This window comes from Scyliorhinus canicula, chromosome 20, assembly GCF_902713615.1.
Source record: "Scyliorhinus canicula chromosome 20, sScyCan1.1, whole genome shotgun sequence".
NCBI classification, from domain to species: domain Eukaryota; kingdom Metazoa; phylum Chordata; class Chondrichthyes; order Carcharhiniformes; family Scyliorhinidae; genus Scyliorhinus; species Scyliorhinus canicula.
This window is the reverse complement of record NC_052165.1, coordinates 38,203,520-38,216,825: the sequence shown is the minus strand read 5'-3', so window position 1 is coordinate 38,216,825 and position 13,306 is coordinate 38,203,520. Positions and strand designations below refer to the sequence as shown.

The 13,306-nt window shown below is 44.6% G+C and overlaps 1 protein-coding gene across 2 annotated transcripts in view; it reads right to left on the bottom strand.

The window, feature by feature from the left end:
* Positions 1–13,306, bottom strand: part of kitlga (kit ligand a) — a 153,220-nt gene that overhangs the window by 30,767 nt on the left and 109,147 nt on the right. The window contains exon 6 of one of the 2 annotated variants that reach the window (XM_038781283.1): positions 10,341–10,457. The exons of the other annotated variant lie outside the window; for it this stretch is intronic. Coding sequence (XP_038637211.1) covers positions 10,341–10,457 — 117 coding nt within the window. The remainder of the gene's footprint in view (positions 1–10,340; positions 10,458–13,306) is intronic. 2 annotated transcript variants of the gene reach the window in all.

The window sequence follows — 13,306 nt, the reverse complement described above, 5'->3', positions numbered from 1 at the left end:
CTGAGAAAGAGAGAGGTAACATTTCAGGCCAATGACCTTTCCTCCGAGCTGACAGAAGATAGAAATGTGGTAGGTTTGAAGCCAGTAGACAGGGAGGTGGAAAACAAAAGGAAAGGTCTGTGATAGAATGGTGAGATCATAATAATAATAATCTTTATTATTGTCACAAGTAGGCTTACATTAACACTGCAATGAAGTTACTGTGAAAAGCCGCTCGTCGCCACCCTCGGGCGCCTGTTCGGGCACACAGAGGGAGAATTCAGAATGCCCAATTCACCCAACAGCACGTCTTTTGGGACTTGTGGGAGGAAACCAGAGCACCCAGAGGAAGCCCATGCAGTCACGGGGAGAACGTGCAGACTCCACACAGACAGTGACCCAACCCAGGAATCGAACCCGGGACCCTGGAGCTGTGAAGCAACCATGCTAACCACTGTGCTACCGTGATTAACTGACAGAAGGTACCATAGTAATAAAGTCAAAGGTCCTGGTAATGGGCAAAGTAAAGAATTAAAAGATGTGTCCAGCTGAGATGTGAATGGCTACATATCAGCCACCTGGAAGCATTGTGAAGGGATAAAGAAAGAAATAAAACAAGACAGAATGAGCAGCAAACATGTTTATATCCTGAATGACAAGAGATTACCACATCGGAGGGTAGAATGGGTTATGTCAGGAACTTGCAGGTTCCCAGCAAAAGATAATAACCAGCAGTTCTATTAAATAGAACAAAGTAATTCCACAGAAAAGCCACAACTATCTGACCCTCATTTACCATTGGAGTACAATATGGCAAAGTAACATAGAAAATAGGAGGAGTAGGCCATTCGGTCCTTCGAGCCTATTCTGCCATTCAACATGATCATAGTTGATCCTCTATATCAACACCATTCTCCCGCGCTCTCTCCATATCCCGTGATGTCTTCTGTGGTAGAGAATTCCACAGTTTCACCTCGTCTCAGTCCTAAATGGTCTACACCCATATCCTGACCCCTTTTTAAGGCGCACTCCCCCCCCCCCCCCCCCCCCCCCCCCCCCCCCCGCCATCAACAGGAAGAAACAACATAGCTGAATCCTGTCTCTCCATCCCTGTCAGAATTATATATATTTCGATTAGATACCCTCTCATTCTTCAAAATTCCAATGAATACAGATCCAGTCGACCCAATCGTTTGGCCTTTAAATGTGCCCAACACTTGTGCCAGTGGAAAAGATCTGTGCGTTTTCCTTGTTGACAACGGCCAAGTCTACTTGTCATTTTAGATGTTACAGCAAATACACAAACTTTGGTTTGACATTGTAACAATTCTGCCATCTCAGGAATCAGTCTGTTGAACGTTCGCTGCACTCCTTTGTTAGGTAAGGAAACTAAAACTGCATACAATACGGCAGGTGTGGCCTCACCAAGGCCCTGTACGGATGCTGTAAGACATCCTTGCTCCTGAACTCAAGCCCTCGTGCAATGAAGGCCAACATACCATTTGACTTCCTAACTGCTTGCTGCACCTGCATGCGTACGTTCAGTAACTGGTGTGCAAGGACACCCAGGTCCCTTTATACACCAGCATTTCTCAATCTATCCCCATTTAAATAATACTCTGCCGTTCTGTTTCTCATTTCACATTTATCCATGCCATGTATTTGCCCGCTCACTTAACTTGTCTAATTCATCGTGAAGCTTCTTTACATCCTCCTCATCATTCACATTCAAGATTTATTCTGCAAGTAAGAGGGAGGCTATTATTGAACCATCGTCTGACAGAACGGGGCTTTGGGGGTGGCACGGTGGAACAATGGTTAGCACTGCTGCCTCACAGCACTAGGGACCCAGGTTTGATTCCAACCTCAGGTGACTGTGCAGAGTTTACACGTTCTTCCCGTGTCTGCGTTGGTTTCCTCCAGATGCTCCGTCATGCGCAACGTCGCCAGAGAATGCTGGGAGATCCCACTCCCGGGATCTACCTGGTTCGACATGCCTCGTGAAATCTAATGTAATCCCGCGAGATGCCACAATGTGAAGCCCGCCCATTGTGAGTGGGATCACCTTTTGTAAATCTGCATATTAGAGCAATACAGCTAGTCTGACTCTAATATAACAAAGGTATTGGACCTATCCCCTTCACCTTCGAGACCTTGGGTGAGTGCTGTTCAGTTCTGGTCTCCATGAAAGGGGACCAGATGAACGGTCCTCGTAAGGGTCTCCCAAGGAATCGGAGGCCCCCAGGTGCTTGCCCTTTGTCAGGGTGGCACCCTGCCACTGCTGGTGCCAGCCTGGCACTGCCAGAGTGGCAAGCTGGCATCTTCTGCGTGGCGGTGATCGGGCTCGGGGGTGTCCTGTGCACATATGATGGGGTGCGGGTGTCGCGTCCGGGGGTTGAGAGATTGGGATGCCATTCAAAAATGCCGTCTCCTTGCACCGAGGCGTTTCGGCGAGCGGGACTCCTCAGTGCAGGAAACGGGACAGTGCGGCCTTGACCACGCATTCCCCGCTGAGGCCTTAAATCTAATTGGAGTCGCATTAGATAGCGTTGTGTTTCTTGGTGCTGTGAGCACCAGGAAACACGCAGCGAAAGTGCTCACTATGGGAAATCGTTCTCATTTGGTTCGATCGAAATCCAGTCCAGCAATTTCAGCAAACTGAATGTCTTTCAGACCAATTAACCTACACTGCCTCTTACAGAGTAGAATCATAGAAGCATATAGTACAGAAGAGGCCCTTTGGCCAATCAAGCTTGTACTGAGAAAAAACTACTCTAATTCTACACTAATCCCACTTCCCAAGGCCCATAGCCTTGAAAGTTATGGCATTTCAAGTACTTTTTCAGGATTGTGAGGTTCCCTGTCTCAACTACCCTCCCAGGCAGTGCATTCCAGATTACCACCACTCTCTGGGTGAAAACAGTTTTCCTCAAATCCCCTCAAAACCTCCTGCCTTTCAGCTTAAAATGATGCCCCCTTATTGACCCTTCAACTATCCCCTCGTCCATGCGCCTCATAATCTTATACACCTCAATCAGGTCCTTCTCTGCTCCAAAGAAAACAACCCGAGTTTATCCAACTTCTCTTCATTGCTCAAATACTGTATTCCAGGCAACCTCCTGGTGAATCTCCTCTTCACTCTCTCTAGTACAATCACATCCTTCTTATTGTGCAGTAACTAGAACTGAACACAGTACTCCAGCTGTGGCCTAACTAAAGTCCTCTATAACTCCAACATAACATCCCTGCTCTTATAATCTATGCCACAACTGATAAACTGATAAATGCGACAACGCAAAATTGCTGAGCAAAAACTTATAGCTAAGTTCCGCACGCATGAATGCGGACTCAACCGGGATCTGGGATTCATGTCGCATTACATTCGGCCCCCACCAACAAGCCTGGACTTGCAGAGGCCTACCGACTGAACTGGCTTGGGACAATTCACACCTCTTTAACCTGGAGTTACCTCTCTCTCTGCATCTTTGATGATTTGATTGCCTGCAGGTGCTCGCATTCCGGGGCATCTCTGACTGTGTCTATATAAATATTTCTGGAACAAGCCTTTCCATTCACCTGAAGAAGGAGCCGTGCTCCGAAAGCTCGTGTTTGAAACAAACCTGTTGGACTTTAACCTGGTGTTGTAAGACTTCTTACTGTGCTCACCCCAGTCCAACGCCGGCATCTCCACATCATGACAACTGATAAAGGCAACTGTCCCGTATGTCTTCTTAACTATCCTATTCACCTGTTCTGCCGCTTCAGGAATATGTGGACAATCACTCCAAGATTCCTCTGTTCATCTGGGTTTCCCAGTGTCCTGCCCAGTCACACAAACAGCCTTCTACCACCGCCTTCCCTCTCCTATCACTCAGACAATTTTGTATCCAATGTTCCACGTTACCTTGGATCCCATGTGCTTTTACCTTCTTTATCAGTCTCCCATGTGGGACCTTGTCAAAGGCTTTGCTGAAATCCATATAAACTACATCAACTGCCCTACCCACTTCTACACACACGGTCACCTTCTCAAAAAATTCAATCACATTTGTTTGGCACAATCTCCCTCTGACAAAGCCATGCTTACTGTCCCTGATCAAACCTGGCCTCTCCAAGTGGAGATTGTTTCTGTCCTTATGAGGGTATCTACTTTGGTAGCAAAAATAGGAAGGCAGATTATTATTATTGGGGGAAGGAAGTGCTTGCTATGGAGGGAGTGCAGCGAAGGTTTACCAGGCTGATTCCTGGGATGCGGGACTGTCATATGGGGAGAGACTAAATTGATTAGGTTTATATTAATTAGAGTTTAGAAAAGTGAGAGGGTAGCTCATAGAAACTGCAGATGCCCGGTGACACCTTGAACCTGGCACCAGAAGCAATGCACCATCCTGGGCAGTCAAGTCTGCAGCTGCAGAAATGCCTACCTGTTCCCCTAACTAATATATCCCCTTTCACTATTGCTCCTGCTTTCTTCTTCCTTTCCTCCTGCACAGTCAAGTCGCTTGTGGTGCCAGGAGCTTAGCTCTGTCTGCACTCCCTTGAGGAAGCAGCTTCCAAAGTAGAAAACCAATTTGTGAGCTGGACCCTAGGGGAGTCCTGCACTACCTGCCTGTTTTGTTTTGATTGCCTGGGGATCACCCATTCTCTTTTTCCTTCAAATCCCTTGAGCTGCAGTGTGACCACCTTTCTAAACATGCTATCCATGTAACTCTCAGCCTCGTGGATGTGCCACAGTGTGTCCAACTGCTGTTCGAGCTACGAGACCCGGAGTTCAAGTTTCTGTATTCGGGAGCACTTCCTGCACACGTGGTCATCTAGGATGCCACTCCATCACTTCCCACATACAACAGGTCACACATTCCACTTGGTCAGTTCAATAAAGCCTGGGGTCCAACCATTGTTACAAACTGGATCCTCCTATTGTGTAGAAATTTCCCTTTAAACACAAGAGCATTTGGGATGAGCCAGGATGATTTGGTTCATAGTTAAACCTTTCTCCATACACTTCAAAAGCATGTCTATAACTTTGTAAAATGTTTCAGAACACCCAGAGGCCAAAATAAGTGCTATATAAATGCATGTTCTTTTCTTTCAGCACGGTCATTGGATTGTGAGTTGCTGATCATTTTCTGATGCTATTGACGAAAATCACTGGCCCAGAAATAGATTCTTTGGTTCATACAATCCTGTTACAATTACTTTATTCGTTATGTTTCCAATCTGTAGTGAAACCAGATGCATTGGGCATCATCAAACATTACAACATAGAAGCTAGTCCATTTTGCCCATCATGTCTGCATGGTTCTCTGAAAGGGTCAACCACTTCCTCCTATTCCACCATGTATAGCTATTGAAATGTTAATGAGACAATTATGTTGTTCACAGCTAAAGAAAGGCAACTTCCGCAGTGCTAGCCTGACACAGATACCGGAGCACCAGAGTTAGAAAGTCTTCAACACAACACCCAGCTGCAGGTCAGATGTATCCAACTTGTTATTGGCATTCCATCTACAACAATGTATGTTTATATAACATAATTAAACATCCCAGGGTGCTTCAAAGAAAAATGATAAAACAAAGTCAGACACTGAGACAAATAAGGAGATAGGATGTTGTTTTTCAAAAATGAGTTAAGAGCAGTGACTAATTCAACCATCAGTCAAAACCTTTCTTCATTAACATTCATAGCTTCACTGTAAAGTATTAAGAATATAACAATGCAAGAAATAGGAGTAGGCTATTTAGCTCCTCGAGCCTGCTATGCCATTCAATAAAATCATGGTTGATCTACCCCCCCCCCCCCCCCCCCCCCCCCCACCAACCCCTAGTTCTGGACTCACCCACAAGAGGAAACATCACTTTCTTGTCCCCACCTTCTCAAGACTATTCGGGATCTTATACACGTCAATCAAGTCACCCCTCGCTCTTGGAAATTCCAGTGGAAACAAGCCCAGTCTGTCCAACCTTTCCTCATAAGACAACCCACTCATATCAGGGATCAATCTGATAAACGTCCTCTGAACCACTTCCAATGCATTTACATCCTTTCTTAAATAAGGAAACCAAAACTGCACACAGTATTCAGGATGTGGTCTCACCAATGCCCTGTATAACTGAAGGATTACATTCTTACTTTTACATTCAATTCCTCTCATAATAAAGGACAGCATTCATTAGCCTCTTTAATTACTTGCTGTACACGCATACTAACATTTTGTGACTCATGCATTAGTCTACTTAGATCCTTCCACACCTTGGAATTCTGTAGCCGTTCTCTGCCTTTTTATTCTTCCTGCCAAAGTGAACAGCTTCACATATACCCACATTATACTCCATCTGCCAGATTTTTGTCTACTTGTTCAACCTATCTACATTTGGGCAGCATGGTAGCATCGTGGTTAGCACAATGGCTTCACAGCGCAGGGTCCCAGGTTCGATTCCTGGCTTGGGTCACTGTCTGTGCGGAGTCTGCACGTTCTCCCCGTGTCTGCGTGGGTTTCCTCCAGGTGCCCCGGTTTCCTCCCACAGTCCAAAGATGTGCAGGGGTAGATGGATTGGCTGTGCTAAATTGCCCTTAGTGTCCAAAAAAAAAGGTAAGGTGGGGTTACGGGGATAGGGTGGAAGTGTGGGGATAGGCTGGAGGTGTGGGCTTAGGTAGGGTGCTCTTTCCAAGGGCCGATGCAGACTCGATGGGCCGAGTGGCCTCCTTCTGCACTGTCAATTCTGTGATCCGTCTGCAACTTCCTTATGTTCCCTTCACAATATACTTTCCTACCTGTCTATGTATCATCTGAAAATGTAGCTACCATGCTTTCACTCCCCTCATCATCCCCTCATGCCATTGATATAAATTGTAAAATGTTGAGGCCCCTGCTGGACTCCACTTGCTGATCAGAAAAAGACCCATTTATGCATACTCTCTGTTTTCTGCCAGCACCAATCTTTTATCCAGGTTAATATGTTACCCCTTACACCATGAGTTTTTATTTTCCACATTAACCTTTGAAGTAGCACCTTATCAAATGCTTTCAGGAAATCCAGGTACAGCACATCTACAGGCTCCTCTTTATCCACAGCACATATTATTCCATCAAATGAATTGGTTAAGCATGATTTTCCATTCAAAAAAACCTTGCAGACTCTTCTTGATTACCGTGGGTTTTTCTAAGTGCCCAGTTACAGCCTCCTTAATGATCAATTCAGTACCTTTCCTACGACAGACTGCTTCCTGCCGCCCTCCCTTCTTATTCAGAGGGGTTATATTTGCTACTTTCCAATATCATGGAACCTTTCCTGAATCTTGGGAAATTTGGATAATTAAGCTACCTCTTTTAAGACTCAAGGATGGAGTCGAGCAGGACTTGGAGACTTGTCAGCCCACAGCTCCATGAATGTTTTCAGCACTGCTTCCCTAGTGATTCCAATTTTACCAAGTCCTCTCCCATCCATCTCCTGATTTACAGCTGTTACTGGAATGTTTTACCTTGAATGTTTGATCTGATCTTTTACCCGAACCCCACTTTTCCGTCTACTTCCGTATCCCTTGATCTAATTCTCTGGGAGATTAAAAAAAAACTTTCGATCTCAGGGCCAGATTTCTGGCTACCGAGGTGGGTAGTTTGATTTGGAAAATTTCCTAACTCACTGGACCCACTTTGATGAACAACACCAACCCCAGAAAAAGGGTGTAGGTAGCCGTGGGGATAGATAACTGCCAAGGCACGCTGCTCAGAAGGCCCGCCTTAATTCTCTGGGACTTTATCCTTGTAGAAGTTGTTAGGCCCTCAAACCCTCACCCGTCGCATGCTCTTATCCTTCAACTCACACACCCCCATGGCCCCTCGTACCTTCCATGCCACCTTTATAATCACTCACGCAGTAATCATCTTGGGAAGACTTCAGGATCCAAGTGGAAATTAAAATATGTATAAAGTTCAAACAATCTAATAAAGCTCTCACTCCTACACACTTGATGGCAGAAAAAACTCCCATTCATAAAATCCATTCAAAGCTTTTACATTTTCTCGGTAGTAAATCTTATAAAAACAAACTTCTATTCAGACCATATTAAATACAGCTTATACTTTAATAGCCTCTTCAAGCTGCCAATCAAACTGTGAACTCAGAAACCCCTGCTGAGATAATTGCTGAAGTAATCGAAACTCAACAATATTCTTCAGGATAAATGTCAACAAGGAGCTTTACAGACCCAGGAAATGTAGAAGATTTTAATTTAGACGGGCAGCATGGTCGGCACGGGCTTGGAGGGCCGAAGGGCCTGTTCCTGTGCTGTACTCTTCTTTGTTCTTTTGTATGATCAGATGCTATCCTTTTTCTAACCCACACTGGTAATCAAAACAGTCCAGCAGAGTTTTTTTTTAAACTCTCACTGTCAGTTACAAACTTTTTTTTAAGTTTGAAGAGTGGGGCATTTAAAAAGCATCATATCATGACAGTTTTACAGACCTTTTCCAACCTTCAAGAGCATTTACATCTACTTCATCAATTTATGGCTCCCACATTGTGGATTAAGACCCTTGCAACAAAGTGTGGTCTGCTTGAACTCAACGCTAAATTCAAATATCCTGGTTGAGTTCAGGTTTCCTGCCTGTGTGAGTCATGCCCCGCCTTCTTTTCCTTGCTGGCAAAAATTGGATCTGAAGGAAATGGGGGTGGAATGTCTCTCACCCGTTAATTTTAAAGATCAGCGGTACCTTGCCCCTGATTCGGAGGATGATATTCCCCAGCCAGAGGAAATAATCTCCCAGTCTCGAGCCTGTAAAGTCCCTTCAGAATTTTGCATGTTTGAACGAGATCATCTCTTAATCTTCTAAACTCCAGTGAGCAGAGGTCTACCTTACTCAGCCTGATATCAGGGACCAATCTATTGAACTTCCACTGCACAATGTCCAAGGCAAATACACGCTTCCTTATTATTAGCTACATCTTGGCAAGCTGTTACACAATGGTTCCATAAATTGTTCCCTGATTCAAAAATGACACATCACATGGCTATTTTGCACAAATAATTTGACTTTCAGTTTAACGTTCGGGGCATCAAGAGTTTCGAGTGATTCTGATCAGATGCTTGTTTTTTAAAATCTTTCCTGACTGTTGGTCATGTCAATGGAAATGGGAATTGCACGATTGGTAGAATCAGTTACATGGATAGAATGGAGAAGCTGTGGCTGTTCTCCATAGAGAAGACAAGACTGAGAGGAGATTTAATAGCGGTGTTGAAAATCGAGAGGGCACCAATTTATGGCGATTGGTAAAAGAACCAAAGGCAGCATGAGGAAAAGCTTTTTCACGCAGCGAGTGCTTAGGATCTGGAATGCACCACCCAAGTGCGTGGCAGAGATCAGATTCAGCTGCTGATCTCAAAAGGGAAGGAGAATTACCCAAAGAAAACATATTTGCAGGGCTATGGAGAAAACACAAGGGTACTGGGACTCCTGCTGGGCTGAATGGCCTCCTTCTGGTTTGCAAGCATTCTTATGGATGGAATTTTACAGTCCCTCCCTCTGGTGGGACCTGCTGGTCCCACCAAAGTCAATAGGCCTTTGAATGCCACATTGTCCTGCCGTGCTCCCACTGTGACAGGGCCGTAAAAGTCTGCCCTATGATTTTAAATATGTGACATATAGGTCTCATATCTACCCTCACCAACCTCCCACCCCCTTATACACGCTTCAGTCAAAATTACACCCCCCCTACACATTGTATTCCTCTGAATATTTCACCTTCGATCATTTGATAGTCACTGACACACTGAATGACAAGAGGCGACAAAATGAAGCAACTGCCATTGACTTCCCATGAATCCAATGACCCTAAAATAGTCGCCACCCAATTCCCAACATACTGTGGGGAATTATGCTTTAACATTCCCAAATCTTTGGTACTGAGGTTAGAAATGGTTGATTTGTAAAAGTTAACTCTCACACACATACATTCATACTAACACACACATTCACATAAACACGCAACACACGCACTCAAACACACAAACACTCACACGCATACACACAAATATATAGACTTGCTGGCACATATACAATCACTCACACAGCCTGTCCCATACATGTGCACACACTCATTCACACATGCACTCACAACATTTTCTCACATACACTCACGGACAAGTGTATACACACGGAAACACTGCAGACACGCACCCACATGCCACACACACATTCTAACACACGCGCGCCCATCCCCCTCACACACACACATACATACATACAAACATACATGTGCACACTTCCATCCTCACATCAACGCTCACACAACCGCACCAACTCACACACAGGCCTTGGGTCACTACACCTTTCCTTGTGTAGTGATTAATAAATACTTACTGACTGTGAGAGGGTGTCTTTTAGCACGGACCAGCTCTGGATGTGTGCATTCACACTTTGGTGCACGGGTTTTATTTGTCTGCTCCAGAGTATGTGCAGTGAAGTTGGAGCCACGCCCTGGGTAGAAAAGGGTGGGGTGCTGTCAGTGTGTTACATGAAAGAAAGACGCTTAGCAAATTATGTGACTCCTTCACTGAATGTCCCACAACATTACTTGGAGTCTGCAGCACAGAAACAGGCCATTCAGCCCAAATGGCCTATGTTGGCATTTATGCTCTACATGAACCTCTTCCCACCCTTTTAACCTCATCAGCGTAACGTTCTATTCTTTCCTCCCTCATGTGTTAATCTAGCTTCTCCTTTCATGAATCTATGCTAATCACTTCAATTACTCTATTGTGGTAGCAGATTTCACAATCTTACTCCCCATTATTTCCTACAGGGCCAGGAAGCAATATGGAGTTGGAATCCCAAGGATACGACTATTTAATTCTTTTTTCTTTACTGTTCTCAATGATTGACCAAAGACAAATACAACAAGTGGACATCTTGATGGAATGAAACATACCATCTTATCGTGGAAGAAGCATTATTGAGAATGTAGTGTACGCACATTTCAATTAAAACACAGGTAAGAAGACCAGCCCTATTTTCAAGCATCAAGGAACACGGGGAGGCCATTCAGCCCCTTGAGCCTGTTCTGCCATTCAATTAGATCATGGATGATCCGTATATTAACTTCTTGGTTCTATACCCGGATCCAACATTAATCTCCCTGTCTGGACAAATTTAAGACTGATTGTGAAAACACCATCTTTCTCAACATAGAGGCATTCTTTAATATTTGGTATTTAGTATGATGCCCTATACCTAATATTTACATTTAAGCAACTTAACACAGCCTATGTAAGCATGCTGACCACACAATAAGTACTAACAATGGCAGGATTGTGACAGAAATAAAATTTGCTGTGGAGTCTTGAGTGACACAGTGGCACAGTGGTTAGCACTGCTGCATCACAGCAGCAGGGACCCAGGTTCAATTCCAGCCTTGACTGTCTGTGTGGAGTTTGCACATTCTTCCCGGGTCTGTGTTGGTTTCCTCCAGGTGCTCCGGTTTCCTCCCACAGTCCAAAGATGTTCAGGTTAGGTGGATTGGCCATGCTAAATTGTCCCTTAATGTTCTAAGGTTAGGTGGGGTTACAGCGATAGGACGGGGATTGCACCTAGGATTGCGCTGTCAGAAGGTCGGTGCAGATTCGATGGGCCAAATGGCCTCCTTCTGCACTGTCGGGATTCTATGATCCGATGATCAGCCAAACGATTCTGGTAATGTAGCCAAAATAAGTACTCTCCATATAGGTTTTGGCCAAAACTTTTCCCACTCTGCTGCCATATTGGGGGTGCGGTGGAAAGGGGCCCTGTTCAGATACATTTCCAGCAACTAAACCCAAAGCAATTCCTTACCATTGTCTTTTCAAAGCCTTAACTCTGCAACGATTGCCAATGGTTTCCACTCAGTTCACTTCATCTCACAGTAAACATTAGTTCAGCATTGTACATTATATCCAGTTCTGAACACCACTTGTTTGTTAGAGTTTGAAGCTTTTCCAGACAGCATAGAACATAGAACATTACAGCGAAGTACAGGCCCTTTGGCCTTCGATGTTGCGCCGACGTGTGAAACTCCTCTAAAGTCCATCTACACTATTCCCTTATCATCCATATGCCTATCCAATGACCATTTGAATGTGTTTAGTGTGGCGAGTCCACTACTGTTGCAGGCAGGGCATTCCATGCCCTTACTACCTCTGACATCTGTCCTATATCTATCTCCCCTCAATTTAAAGCTATGTCCCCTCGTGCTGGACATCACCATCCGAGGAAAAAGGCTCTCAGTGTCCACCCTATCTAATCCTCTGATCATCTTGTATGCCTCAATTAAGTCACCTCTTAACCTTCTTCTCTCTAATGAAAACAGCCTCAAGTCCTTCAGCCTTTCCTCGTAAGATCTTCCCTCCTTACCAGGCAACATCCTTGTAAATCTCCTCTGTACCCTTTCCAATGCTTCCACATCCTTCCTATAATGCAGCGACCAGAACTGCATGCAATACTCCAAATGTGGCCACACCAGAGTTTTGTACAACTGCAACATGACCTCATGGCTCCGAAACTCATTTCCTCTACCAATAAAAGCTAACACACCGTACGCCTTCTTAACAACCCTCTCAACCTGGGTGGCAACTTTCAGGGATCTATGTACATGGACACCGAGATCTCTCTGCTCATCCACACTACCAAGAATCTTACCATTCACCCAGTACTCTATCTTCCTGTTATTCCTTCCAAAATGAATCACCTCACACTTTTCTGCATTAAACTCCATTTGCCACCTCTCAGCCCAGCTCTGCAGCTTATCTATGTCCCTCTATAACTTGTAACATGGAAGAGATTTCTAGGGATGAAGACCTTTAGCTACGTGGACAGATTGGAGAAGCTCATGTTGTGTTGCTTCAAGCAGAGAAAGCTGAGAGGAGATTTGATGGAGGTGTTACAAATCAGGAGGGTTTAGGTAGCGTAAATAAAGAGAAATTGTTACTCGTGATGGCTAACTAGAGAGCACAGACTTAAGGAAATTGGTGAAAGAACCAGAGAAGACATGAGGAAATTATGCAGTGAGTGGTTAGGATTTGGAATGTACTGCCTGCTGGGGCAATGGAAACCGATCCAATTGTAGGTTTTCATAGAGCATTAGATAAACAGTGGATATTTCAAGGAAAGTCATTTTCAGGGATTTCGACAAAGCGTGGGGAATGGAACTAACTGGACTCCTCTTTGAAAGAGCTAGAGACTCGATGTGCTGAATTGACTCTGTGCTGTGCTTTTTTTTCACATACTTCTGAATCCAATGGTATTGGAACTTAAAAAAAGAACTAATTCTGTTTAGCCAAACACTCTCGATGACT